Genomic DNA, 14,391 nt, shown 5'->3' on the forward strand with positions numbered 1-14,391 from the left:
GCAGTCATTCACAACTCCTCCAACACGAACATTATTGTTTTTGCACTTTTTGGCTTCTTATTAAATAACTTTTTTAAATAGATTCAATCTTGCACGTGGAAAGTTTAAGTGTGGGCTTTAGTTGATATAACACTCCCGTCAGGGGGTGCATTCTACGGCGGGGGTGCATTCTCTACCACCAGGAGGCGGGATTACTGCGAGCCGTTTTATGATTGCTCAGCACAAGAAATACTTACACACATACAGTTGTTGACAAAATACACTGTACATTATATATCTCAGCTAACTAAACTATGGAAATGTATAATATAGTTAATATAGCAATACGGTCTCACTGCACAGCAGACCAGCAGTTAGCCGAGTCCGCAATCCATGTTGAGGCACAACGCAGTGGCGTGTCTCAACTGGCTGGTGATCGCCGCACCGTCTCTTCTCAGTATTTGAACGGCAAATGTGAAAATTCAACGATTTTGAATAAAAATAATCTAAAACTGTTGAAGTTAAATGGAAAATAACTTTATAGTATAATCACTGGATACATATAACAATTTAATTAATTTTTTTTCTTTTTACATTTTTTTTCTTTCCATGATGACACGTGAGGCCCCGCCTCACCTGCCTCCACTGACTGCACGTCACTGATGGAACAGTAGGTAGATAAATGGATGAATACATTATGGAACAGGAGGTAGATACATGAATGAATACATGATGGAACAGTAGGTAGATAAATGAATGAATACAAAACGGAAGTGTAGGTAGATAAATTAATGAATACATTATGTAACAGTAGGTAGATAAATGAATGAATTCATGATAGAACAGTAGGTAGATAAATGAATGAATACATGATGGAACAGTGGGTAGATAAATTAATACATGATGGAACAGTACGTACATAAATGGAATAATTCATTATGGAACAGTAGGTAGATAAATGGATGAATTCATGATGTAACAGTAGGTAGATAAATGAATGAATACATGATGTAACAGTCGGTAGATAAATGAATGAATACATGATGTAACAGTCGGTAGATAAATGAATGAATACATGATGTAACATTAGGTAGAGAAATTAATGAATACATGATGGAACAGTATTCATTAACACCCCCCACCCTACATTTGACATCCACAGTAATGATACCAAGTACAGGTACGTGTCTAGTTGATACTACTATGATTACGTCGATATTTTTTGGCATCACAACATCTTCTTTCGTTTTTTTAGAATACATGATGGAAAGTAGGTAGATAAATGAATGCATGAGGGATCGGAATGTGGACATTGAAAAAAAAACGTTGTTTTCCTCCAATTAGCAACTCTTTAGACCTGCTGGTGCGCAAATATTTTCCCAACTGTTTTTTTCTGCTAACTGTTGCGGATGTGGGAGTGGGTCTGCATCCCGGCATCCCTCTGGGCTGCAGGTGACTTAAGTGGCGTGGATGTAACAGCTGTGTCGTTCTTCCACGTCTCATCGAGGGAGAGAGAGAAGGGGTGTGGGGGAGGGTTTGGTCCACTCTTGCAGACCCTCCAGCCAAAAAGTGTCGTGTTCACACACACACACGCACGTTCACACGCATACACGCACACGCACACACACACACGCACACACGCACACTCACCATTGATGTCGGGGGGGGAAGCGGGAGGGCGGGATGAGACAGTGACACTCTCTCTCTCTCTCTCTCTCTCTCTCTCTCTCTCTCTCTCTCTCTCTCTCTCTCTCTCTCTCTCTTTTTTCTCTCTTCTCTCTCTCTCTCTCTCTCTCTCTCTCTCTCTCTCTCTCTCTCTCTCTCTGCCGCTTCGGCTTCCAGTGCAGAGCCAGAAGGGACTCGGAAGCGGGTGTTTTTGTGCGTGGATCAGCTGGTGTCGGCGCCGCAGTGAAGCTGATGCTGCGCGCTTAGCTGGAGGACCAATTGTGCCGCTAGAGGTCTGGAGGGGAGGGGGGCGGGGGGCGGGACGGAGACCTTCTTTTATTGTTTGTTGAAGCGGCGACACCGTGACGTGGGGACATGAACAGCGTGGATCCAGCTGCCAGCAAACTGTTGACTTTCAATCAGCGGTAAAAGCAGAGAAAATAATGTTCTTGCAAGCTTTGCATGGCACCTTGCATCTGTTGCATGCTCCTCCTCCTCTTCGATCCTAGCCTCCCCGTTGCAATTAGACGCGCTAATGTCCACTGGGGTGTTCCTTACACTCATTAAAGTTCATTAAATCAGCTAATCACCTGTGCCAGTACGGCTTTCAAGCTGGAGGAAGTTTTTTTTGTCAGCTTTTATTGCTGCACTGCTGTTTTTGCCGTATACACTTCTTTTTAAACGCACACCTTATTTGCAACGTGTTTCTTAATGAATTTTGCGGCTATAAATCGCTGGCGTGTGTTATTAAAGTGATTGCATGCATCCAAATGCTGCCGTGAAATAAAACTGCGTGAGCATATGGTGCATGCAGGACGGAAGGTGCATGCCATTAAAAACAGAAAAAACAGTAAAAAAAAAAAAAAAAAAGAAGTAGAAACTGTTTTTGTTCTGCATGATGGTGATAACATTAGACCACAACATATTTTCCCCATATATGGTTGTTTGTGTGGCAGCTGTGTGTCATTATACACAGTTCGTCCATTTGTCGAGCAAGAGATACGAGAGTTGCAGACATGCAGAAACATTTTCATTTATGCATGGACACAACCCAGCAGGCACAAGACATTAATACAATGTTGAGAACTTGTTGAATTAGGTCCTGATGTGGAGCAACTCGAACCTAACGTTGGAACAACATGCTTTTTGACGACGTTTAATCAATGTTGGGTTCCGACGTTGATTTGACCAATGAATTTCGGTAATTTTACAACCAATATTTTACAACGCAAATACAATGTCGGAACAACATGCTTTTTGACGACATGTAGTCAATGTTGTGTTCCGACGTTGATTTGACCAATGAATTTTGGTCATTTCCCAACCAATATTCTACAACGCAAATAAAACGTTGGAACAACATGCTTTTTGACGATGTTTAATCAATGTTGGGTTCTGACGTTGATTTGACCATTGAATTGTGTTTATTTTACAACCATTATTTTACAATGCAGATATAAGGTTGGAACAACATGCTTTTTGACAACGTTTAATCAATGTTGGGTTCTGACGTTGATTTGACCATTGAATTTTGATCATTTTTCCCAACCAATATTCTACAACGCGAACACAACGTTGAAACAACATGCTTTTTGATAATCTTTAATCAATGTTGGGTTCTGACATTGATTTGACCATTGAATTTTGGTCATTTTTCAACCATTATTTTACAACACAAATAAATAAATAAATAAAAGATCTTTAATCAATGTTGGGTTCTGACATTGATTTGACCATTGAATTTTGGTCATTTTTCAACCATTATTTTACAACACAAATACAAAGTTAAAACAACATCTTTTTGACAACTTTTATTCATTGTCAGGTTGTAACGCTGATTTGACCGTTGAAATTTGGTAATTTCTCGAACAACGAGAAATGCAACTGTTTTGCAACATTGTTTCAAAGTCGGTTTTAAAGGGACATGTACATATACTCAACGTTGTATCAATGTCTTGTACCAAATATTCATACTGATCTCTTTCAAGCTAGTAATGCACTCAACAAAACATGTCCATAGATTTTACTGTAAAAACTGGCAGCTCAGTCACCAGAATTTTAACGTAAAAACAACAGTGATAGAGTTTTTCAATTGGCAGTCATTTGGTGTAAAAACCACCGGAAAATGTATGGTAAAATTCTGGGGACTGAGCGGCCAACTTTTTGGGATTTTTTAATTGTAAAAATTTTTTTTTTCTAATAAATACATTTACAGGCTAACTAGTTGCGTTTGAATTTACAGTGGGTTTGGGTAAGTTTTGCACTACTGACCTGATAAGTCCCACAGAGAAAGAGATTATACATTATTACCTACTCACAGATGTTACCTGGTGGTTGTTTGAGAACACTGCTGCTCGTTTTGGATAGTCTCACTTTTTAACGCTTCAGTCACACGCAGGATTCTCACAGGAATGAGGGCAAAAATACAACCTTACCTACTTACTGTACGAATCCCTGCTCACAGTAAAGTTGTGACTTTTTGACGCGCTATGGAAAAGGATAATCTTGGTTGCCATGCTTTGGCCACGTCCTGTTATGAAACCCTAAACGTTTCGAAACTTAGAATGCTCTAAATGTCTAATCTGTGTGGGTAAAGTTTGAAAGTGATTAGATGAAATATCTGGGAAGAACTGGTTACAGAACAACACCTGGACATGGCGAAAATCTGCAGAAAATGACCTTTTTGAATGTTTTAAGTTGCACGTTAACTGAATTAGGCACACGGCTGTGTGACAACCGGGACTATCTTGTATTTATATATGGTGGTATGAGGCTACATTCCTCTCTCGTGGTGCTGTTTCATGGTAAAAAAAAAAAAAAAAAGGTAAATCACTATTTGGCCTGCAAACCATTGGAACATTTTAACTGTGGCCTTGCAATAGAGAAACAGTATTAGACTAGAACAGGCAATTCCTGAAGGAATTGCGTGTGAATGCTCCAATGCTAAAGTTGAACTGAAATGCTGACAGAATGTAGTATGAATGTAAGAATAGTTTGAATGTTGGAATGGTTTGAATGTTAAAGAGCTGACCTGAACTGAAATGCTAATGGAACGTAGAATGAATGTAGAAATGGTTTAAATGTTGAAATTGTTTAAAAGCTGAAATAGTTTGGAAAGTTGCAATGGTTTGAATGTTGAAAAGTTTGAATTTCCAGGGAAACCGGAATTTGGTTTGGAACTTGGGAAAGTTTTAGTTTGAATGTCTAGGATGAGTAGAATGTGTTGATGTTAGAATGGTTTGAATAGATTGAAAAATGTGGGAATTGTGCAACTTGCAAAAATGTCCCATTCATTTCAATGGGAACTTCCTGGAAATTTGGGAATTTTGTGAAAAGCGGGATTTTTTTGGAAAAGATTAGGAGCATGAATGTCCTGAATGAGCTGAATTGGTTGGTATTGGAATTGTTTAAATCGGTCAAGAAATGGCAGCACGGTGGAACAGGGGTTAGTGCATGTGCCTCACAATACAAAGGTCCTGAGAAGTCCTGAGTTCAATTCCAGGCTCGGGATCTTTCTATGTGGAGTTTGCATGTTCTACCCGTGACTGCGTGGGTTTCCTCCGGGTAGTCCGGCTTCCTCCCACCACCAAAAACATGCACCTGGGGATAGGTTGATTGGCAACACTAAAATTGGCCCTAGTGTGTGAATGTGAGTGTGAATGTTGTCTGTCTATCTGTGTTGGCCCTGTGATGAGGTGGCGCCTTGTGCAGGGTGTACCCCGCCTTCCGCCCGAATGCTGAGATAGGCTCCAGCACCCCCCGTGACTCCAAAAAGGGACAAGCGGTAGAAAATGGATGGATGGATGGTCAAGAAATGTTGAATTAGTAACTGTTTTTAATTGAGAAAGTCCTGGAATTTCGGGAAAACCAGAAATATTTCTAGTTCCTTACCCAGCTTGGTTTTTGTCCTGAATATGAGGAGTGTTTTGACAGTGGAACGGTTGAAATGTGTTGAAAAATGTGAAAGGACTAGTCAAACTTACTTGGAAATAGGTTACCAAAAAACGGGAAATCCTGGAAATGTGTTAAATGTGGAAAAATGGTAGTTTGAATGTCCAGGATGAGTTGAATGTGTTGAAGCCGTGGAATGGTTTGAATCGGTTGAAGAACGTGGGATTTGTGGAAGTTTGAAAAATGGCCAATTCATTTTGAATGGGGAAAATGCAACAAAAAAAAATAAACATTTTGGGAAATCCGAGAATTTTTTTTAGAATTGTTGAAGTAGAGCACACAATTCCTGAACAGGCTGAATATTTTGAAGTTCGAACGGTTGGAATCAGATAAAAAATGTGGGAATTGTGGAACTTTGCTGAATGTCCCATTGATTTCAATTGGAATTTCAGAAAAATTGGACATTTCGGGAAAAGCGGGACTTTTTGGGAAAATGCTGAAAAAAACTTGAATGGTCTGAATTAGTTGAAATGGTTGGTGTTGAAAATTTTCAAATCGGTTGAGAAATGTTGAAGTAGTAACATATTGAATTGAGAAATTGTATTATGGAATTCCTTGAATTTCGGGAAAACCGGGAATTTTTCCAGTTAAAAAACAACTTAGTTTTTTGTCCTGATTAAGAGGAATGTTTTGACATTGGTTGAAATGCGTTGACAAATGTGGAAGGAGTAGTTGCCAGAAAAAAGGGTGGAAATGGGGCTTTGGAAAAGCAAGAATTTTGGAAAATTCTGGAATTTTTTTTAACTTGGAAAAATGATAGCTTGAATTTCCAGAATGGTGAAATGTGTTGAAGGTGGAATGGTATGAATAGGTTGAAAAATGTGGAAATGGTGAAAGTTTGAAAAAGGGCCAATTCATTTTGAATGGGAAAAATGTCCCGGAAAACTGTGAATTCTGGGAAATTTGAGAACTTTTGGAACTTGTCAAGGGAAAGCTTGCGATTCCCAAATAGACTGAACAGTTTAAAGTTAGAACGGTTTGGAATCGGATGAAAAATGTGGAAGGTAGAGCGCGCCAAAATCTGGAGAAGAAGAAGAAGAATATTTGTGTGAATGCTTTGGAGCATTCACGCAAATATACGTTTTATTTCAACCTGAGAGAAAAGGTCCCCCTCGACATTCCTCCATTGATGTACTAGTTTTTATTTAGGAAGAAATATCACAGATTACATGACAAAACATCTTTGACAAAGCATGATCGTAAGATAAGACATTTTTCATTTGTTAGTATAGTTAAACGAAGGGTTGTCTCGATACCAATATGTTGGTTGCCATGCATTCAAAATAAAGGGGACCACAAAAAATGTCATATTGGCTTGATTTTACAGAAAATCTTAAAAAACATTAAACATATGCACTCAAAATAAAATTTTAGAAGATTAGAATTAAAAGTTTCTAAATGCACTCAAAGAACAATTTACAATTTTACGTATTACCTATAGCCTACCATAATCTAGTATTAAGTTAGAATAAAATAGAAAGCTTTACTGACATTTTATTAAATGCTTCATGATTTATGGTTGCCACTCCTAATCTGTGCTTTTAGACAAATATGATCATTAGTAAATACAAAAAAATATACTACGACTAAAACTACACAGATAAGACAAAAAAATGGCAATTCCACTGGTTAATGAACCAGTGGAATTGCCATTTTTTTGTCATTCTTCCGCTCTACACTGTTTCTGCTTGTGTGCATTGTGTGTGGGTTTTGACACAACTTAACATCATGCACCTCGACTCAGCAACGTCACTGCCGCATGGGAGCATGCAGGCAGTGTAGCATCGTTTTTAATTCATTAGTACTGTGGTACTTTATTAGTACCGGAATACCGTACCAAACCTAGTTAGACACACTATTATTGCGAAGCCAGAAGTGTGTGATTGGTTTGAGAAGAGTTTTGACGACGTTACAAAAAAGATACAGAGAAAAGACTCCAGACTTCTTGCCTACCGTCTTTAATTTCTGCTGAGCTTTTATGCCATCTTACAATTTACCTTATTTGCCTTACTTGTACTTGACTCAATAAAATGTTTGGGTAGAATTTTATTCAACAAAACTTGTTTTCTTTGAAGTAATATAAAAATGAATCACAGCTGTTCATCTATTTTATCGATGAATGTAGTTAATCATAGAACTAGCACCCAATGTTGTTAAACAAGTATAAATATGTACCAGAGATTTGATTCTGAATTGAATCATTACCCCCAAAAATCAAATCAAATCTAATTTATTTATAGTCGACAATTTGGTGAAAAACAAGCGTTTGACTATGGTGTGGGAAAAACATTGCTAGAACATCGCTTTATGTCAGACCACGTTGTATCAAACTTTACCCCTAGGAGATATGTTAATGATACATATTGTCAATGAAAAAACAAACAAAACAAAAAAAAACACCAGCAGACAGCAAAACGCATTAATTGATTTTGTTTTAATCTGCCCCTTAACTCACCCAGCATGCAGCTATAAAATCATAAAATGATGTTGCTGATCAGAAGCACACATATTGTGTCCTGCTGCCTAACTTATCCAGACTATTTCTTATTAAAATCTCACATGAACTTGTTGCAGCGTGTGACCAAAGTGGACCATAGCTCACATAAAAGACGGTCTTTTTAATTAAGGCTCCACAAGGATGAAGTCTTTTCATCATCCTCGCCATAGTCCAAGCCTTTTTACGACCTCCTCCTCTTCGTCCTCAGAGGACAGCTGAAGGGTAGGAGACCTGCTTGGGAACGAGCTCTCCATCGGACCCGAGGAATCCCGGATCCGAGTAGCGCTGAAGGACAGGTTGACGCTGAGGCGCACATGGACTTTAAAAGCGCGCACGTATATTATAAATAAAGGCCTCCATCTCCTGGAGAAGAAACCTGAGTAGGGTGGGAGGTAGTAATGGAGTGGAAGGGGGGTGGTGGAGATGCATGAAAATAAATAGCAGCAAGGTGTCCTCCCATACACCCGCAGCTATACTAGTCTATTATGTGTACTACTTTCTATCTAGACGCCCATATAGGGGTTCCTTCATTTATTCATGAAGACAAGTATGTGTGCTATTTTCTTCCTTCCCAAAAGATTGATGGAATCACTCGAGTTTAAGTGCATACAGAAGATCCATTACGTTTCCAGGCCGAAAAGTGAAAAAAAAATAAAAATTAATTAAGACGCCTATTCTGACACTAAAGACCGGTTTATTCTGCTGCGACGAGGAGCGAGTGTTCGCTACGCCAGCTCGCTCCTGCCCCTCCAAACCCTCCTGCTACGTTGACGTCGTCCTCAGACTTCCAATCAACTTTTGCAATTGTTGTGAGTGTTGTGATCATGTGTCAGCTATCGATTATTGATCTATCGATTAGTTTGTTTGATTAATCAAGTAATCGAATAAAACACATTTAATAGCCTCAATGCCTATTTTAGAGAAAATTGGTGTTTGTCCTTGCCATAACCTTTATTATCTTGTATTTACCTTTTTTGACAGTCTGTTACCTTGTTTTACATCTATATTCCTTATTTTTCCTTTTATTTGCCTTCTTTACCTTTTTTTGTTACCTTTGTTTTACCTTCTATTTAACTTTTTTACCTTCTGTTTACATTTTTTGACCATGTCTTATCTTGTTTTACGTCTAAATTTCTTATTTTACCTTTTATTTACCTTATTTTACCTTCTATTTAACTTATTTTACATTTGATTTACCTTCTATTCAACTTATTTTACCTTTATTTTCCTTCTATTTAATTTATTTTATCTTTTATATTTCTTCTTTTACCTTTTATTTACCTCTGTTTTACCTTTTATTTACGTTAATTTAACTTATATTTACCCTATTTTGCTTTTTATTTACCCTTTTTACATTATTTTACCCTTTATTTACTTATTTTACTTTTGATATTCCTGTTATTAACTTCTATTTACCTTATTTTACCTCTTATTTACCTTATGTTACCTTTTATTTACCATATTTTACCTTTTATTTACTTATTTTACCTTCTCTATTCCTTGTTTTACCTTTTATTTACCTTGTTTTACCTTTTATTTACTTCTTTTACGTCTATATCCCTTGCTTTACATTTGATTTACATTGTTATACCTTTTATTTACCTTGTTTTACCTTCTATTTAACTTATTTTACATTTTATTTACCTTCTATTCAACTTATTTTACCTTTACTTTCCTTCTATTTAATTTATCTTATCTTTTATATTCCTTCTTTTACCTTTGATTTACCTTAATTTAACTTATATTTACCTTATTTTGCCTTATATTTACCCATTTTACATTATGTTACCTTTTATTTACTTATTTTATCTTTGATATTCCTGTTATTACCTTCTATGTACCTTATTTTACCTTTTATTTACTTATTTTACCTTCTCTATGCCTTGTTTACCTTTTATTGACTTTTTTTTAACCTTTTATTTACTTCTTTTACAGTCTATATCCCTTGTTTTTTTATTTACCTTGTTTGAACTTGTATTTACTTTTTTACCTTCTATATCCCTTGCTTTACCTTTTATTTACCTTGTTTGACCTTTTATTGATCTATTTTACCTTCTATATTCATTGTTTACCATTTATTTATCTTGTTTACCTTCCATTTACCTTATTCACTTTTTATTTTCCTCGTTTACCTTTTTCACCTTTTTTTTTTTTACATTTTAATCAGTTCTATTACTTTCTATTTACCTTCGATTTACCTCTTTTGCTTTCTTCCCTCTTCTTTTACATTTTTTTGTTGTTGTTTTTCAGTTTGCAAGAATCAACTGTAATTAGATTGTTTATTGGGTGTTTTTAAGATTTGTTCTTTATTTATTTACTCATGAAGGAAGTGGATATCGTCATGGTCTGTTTCATACGATTTGGAAGTAAGAAATTACTGGCGGCCCAAATGGAAAAGTGCATCATAACACTGCTCAAAGTTGGAAATCCTACTTGACAGATGGAGATATGCACATAAATGATAACAAAATGAACGAGCACTAGAGGTGCATTTATGTGTATGGTTATAGTAGTCAGTGTCTATTTAAAGGGGAACTGCACTTTTACCTATCGTTCCCATTCCTTATGAAAGACAAGAAGACTAAATGTTTTGGGGTTTTTTGCATTCTAATATGTAAAAATTGACTCGTTCTTGGTAACTAGCAATGCTGCTAATGGAAGCAATCAATTCAAATCACTTTATAAAAGGAATTTAAAAAGCGTCAACAATACTTCATTTATATTCCGTATCCTGTGTAATAACCAAACTGTAGCAACATTGTTATTGTCAGAGCGAACGCGGAGGAAATCTTTTTCCAGCGTAGTAACACATCGGCATGCTACGGTATTAGCCGTAAAAGCTAACTACGGAAAGAACTAAGCTCGCTTCTACGTCAGGACGAAACGCGTTTGAGTGTGTAATGTACAACACATTGTGATAGGACACTAATCTGTACTGACTTTAAAACATGAACAATCATATTACAGTATCTGTCAATTATTAGCCCACATTTCACGTTTTGTTTGTCCAAAGCTAGCCCAACAGCGTATGTACTGTAGTTGTACGGTGATGTGCTGCATGTATCATGATCAATAGTATAGTGACCAGTGTTGGGTTAGTTACTGAAAACCAGTTACTAGTTACAGTTACTAGTTACTTTATTTCAAAAGTAACTCAGTTACTAACTCAGTTACTTACACCAAAAAGTAATGTGTTACTGTGAAAAGTAACTATTTAGTTACTTCTTTTTTTTCTTCTTTTTTTTTAAGGCTCCCATTTATGCCCTTTTAGCCTTTATTTTAGTACTGTTATTGCACTGGAGAATAATACAATCTGTTGATCAACTTGACATGCATTTGCATCACTGAACTCAGAAAGCAATGTGGTTTACATACAACACACAAAGACAAAGATATGTTTCAAAGGGCCAATTTATTTCAGGCCAGAACAAATTGACAAAACTATTTTAAAAAGCTGCAACATAATGGCACTTTAACTTTAACTTTAAGTAGATAGGATCTTTGATCCAAGACACAACTTGCATTTAACTAAAATGTTGTTTTCTTTCTGCTCGACAAAAGAAATTTATTGAGAATGTCTCCATGTTAAGAAAATCAACTTCTGGCTTCACCATTATGTCTTGTTAGTTGTTATGAGAGTAGCGTAAGTGTGTGTGTGTGGCCCTTTAAGATATGACAGCATGTGAGGTGAGTGACGTCAGTGAGTGAGTGGGCGAGAGAGGTGAGGGAACGACGACAGTGAGTGCGTGCAGGTGCTCTAGCTTGGTGGATGGCTGCGTCCAATAAAGTCACAAAGTTGCAACAAACCGCCGGCCTCGTCATTCACCCTCAGCTGTAAAAACCCACTTCCGGGTAAAGTGAAGGTTGTTAACCCCGAAGTACATAGGCCCTGGAGGAATGTCTCCCCTGCGCTCCTTGACTACGGTATGGGAGCCCCACCCCACCCCCACACACACAAAGCACGCCTTTTCTTTTACTTGACACCGCAGCGCTCCAATAAAACACACTCAGATCTTCTGTTTCTAGCCTATACTACATAAAAAATAACGTAAAATAACGCAGTAACGCATCATGTAGTAACGGTAACTGAGTTACTGAATATTAAAAATAACGCGTTAGATTACTACTTACCGCCAAAACTAACGGCGTTACTTTGTAACGCGTTAGTCCCTACACTGATAGTGACTCACTCGATGTACAGTTGTCCGTTTGGTCCAGATGATTTGGGTAAGCAATGCATTAATTCGGCATTCGACCTGCTCAGTGGCCTTGTGGTTAGGGTGTTCGCCCTGAGATCAAAAGACTACAAAATGGGACCCATTACCTCCCTGTTTGGCACTCAGCATCAAGGGTTAAATCACCAAAATGATTCCCAACCGCGGCCACCGCTGCTGCTCACTGCTCCCCTCACCTCCCAAGGGGTGGAACAAGAGAATGGGTCAAATGCAGAGGGTCATTTCACCACACCTAGTGTGTGTGTGACTATCAGTGGTACTTTAACGTTTAACTTTAGCTTGGCTGAAAGTTCCATCCTGACCGTGTCACAATCTCTCGGCTTCCGTCTATTCCAATGTTTCAGCCTCTTCTTTGGGCTCGCTTCTAAAAGCAGTAGTTCATCCTCAGTATATTCAGCTTCAAAAGTATAAGGTTGGGAATTCTCATTTGTCCAAAACAAGTCGTCTTCGTTGTCTGTTACCAATTCTGCCATGATTAGAAAACACACTCGCGTTTGATTCTGGGAGTAGAAACAAATTTGTTGCAGGAAGTCAGACGTGCGCTGCTATGGAAACTGAAATAAATGCGCCAAATAATTGGTTGAAATCGTTAAAAAAAATAAAAGACGTGTGTTCTTGTCTCTCATAATGATTGTGAACGATAAAAGTGCAGTTCCCCTTTAACACTAGTGTTTATGTTCTCTCTTATTGTGACATTGTTCTGTGTATTGTAGAAACCAAAGTGCATACAGTATCCATTAGTTTCCAGAACATCAACTTCTGGAGGTGATGTTTTTGTTTGCTTCCAACTGGAACACTTTGAGGTCAGACCTCAGAAGCTCCGAGGTGGACATGTCCTCCTTCCAGGCAGTCTGGAACGCAGCATTGGACTGCACTGGCTGTACAGTAGGAATGAGAGTCATATGGCCCCATTCGTCACGGTTTACCTGACACATGAAACGTAACGAATTAGGCGGGTGCACTATCCACTTTACCCGCTAGATGGCAGTAGAGTGTTGAATATTTTAAAATGTGTTTTGTGGCAATTCCAACTTTGACCACAGCGCCGGTTGCTATGTAGAGTGGCGCTTTCCATCATGTCCAGCAGACTGCATTGCAAAATAATTAACCCCACTCTTCCTCTTACTTATTATAATCCTTTCCCGACTGTACAGTGGAGTTGTTTTCCACTACTTTTAAACATTCTCGCTTACTATTTCACTGCAGGTGTTCTCTTAGGATGAATTGCACATGGCTTGTTTGTTTGTTGACATTTGTATTTGTGTGTTGCAGCTCGGCCTCGGAGGACTTGGGCTGCAGGCGTGGAGACTTCAGCAGGAAGCACTATGGCTCCGTGGAGCTGGTGAGTCTTCTCTATAGCTGCCGCCCCTCCTTCCTTCCTCTTACTGTCTGTCCGCCGGGCCGGAGGATGGACATCAGAGGCTGGCCCGGTGAGTCATGATGCGCTGGGTGTGGTCCAGCGATGTGACGGCTACCGCTGTTGCCGCCTCCTCCTCGTCAGCCCACACACTTAATTTGTCGTGTTTGTTTGGATGGTTTTTGTGGCGTATCGCTAAGTTGCTGAGTCATTGTTGCTCTTTCTATTGGAGGAAGGGTGTTCACACTGCAATCGCACTTCCTTGCAGGAGACTTCTCGCAGGTTTAGCAGCCAGATTAGCATTGAGGAGAAACCACATGCTGCCAATCAGCATTAGCAGACTGGCACCTCACTGTGTGTGCGTGTATGTGTGTGTGTGTGTGTGTGTGTGTGTGTGTGTGTGTGTGTGTGTGTGTGTGTGTGTGTGTGTGTGTGTGTGTGTGTGTGTGTGTGTGTGTGTGTGTGTGTGTGTGTGTGTGTGTGTGTACAAGTCACAGAGTGCTGAGTAAGACTCGGTATGAGGTCATTGACTGACTGCCTTAAAGTGTATCAGTCACGGAGCAGAGAAACCACTCGTGTGCCCACACTACTGCCTTTAAATGACTTTAGTGGTGTCTCGCACTCGTTATCGTACAATTTATTTGCCGCTGCTTTAACAGTCGGCTGAGTCTTGACGTGAAGGCTGGATATGGACTCCTACTGTAAAT

General features: G+C 38.6%; 1 protein-coding gene across 5 annotated transcripts in view; it reads left to right on the plus strand.

Annotated features, from left to right (window-relative positions):
- The window catches only part of garnl3 (GTPase activating Rap/RanGAP domain like 3), a 153,868-nt gene that overhangs the window by 50,129 nt on the left and 89,348 nt on the right, over window positions 1-14,391 (plus strand). For 4 of the 5 annotated variants that reach the window (XM_062056778.1, XM_062056782.1, XM_062056779.1 and 1 more), the window contains exon 2: window positions 13,600-13,669. In XM_062056778.1, coding sequence (XP_061912762.1) covers window positions 13,600-13,669 — 70 coding nt within the window. Of the gene's footprint in view, window positions 1-1,974; window positions 2,070-13,599; window positions 13,670-14,391 lie in introns of those variants that run through there. The other variant, XM_062056780.1, reaches the window with a different exon arrangement.

The sequence above is a fragment of the Entelurus aequoreus genome, linkage group LG08, assembly GCF_033978785.1.
Source record: "Entelurus aequoreus isolate RoL-2023_Sb linkage group LG08, RoL_Eaeq_v1.1, whole genome shotgun sequence".
Classification (NCBI taxonomy): Eukaryota; Metazoa; Chordata; class Actinopteri; order Syngnathiformes; family Syngnathidae; genus Entelurus; species Entelurus aequoreus.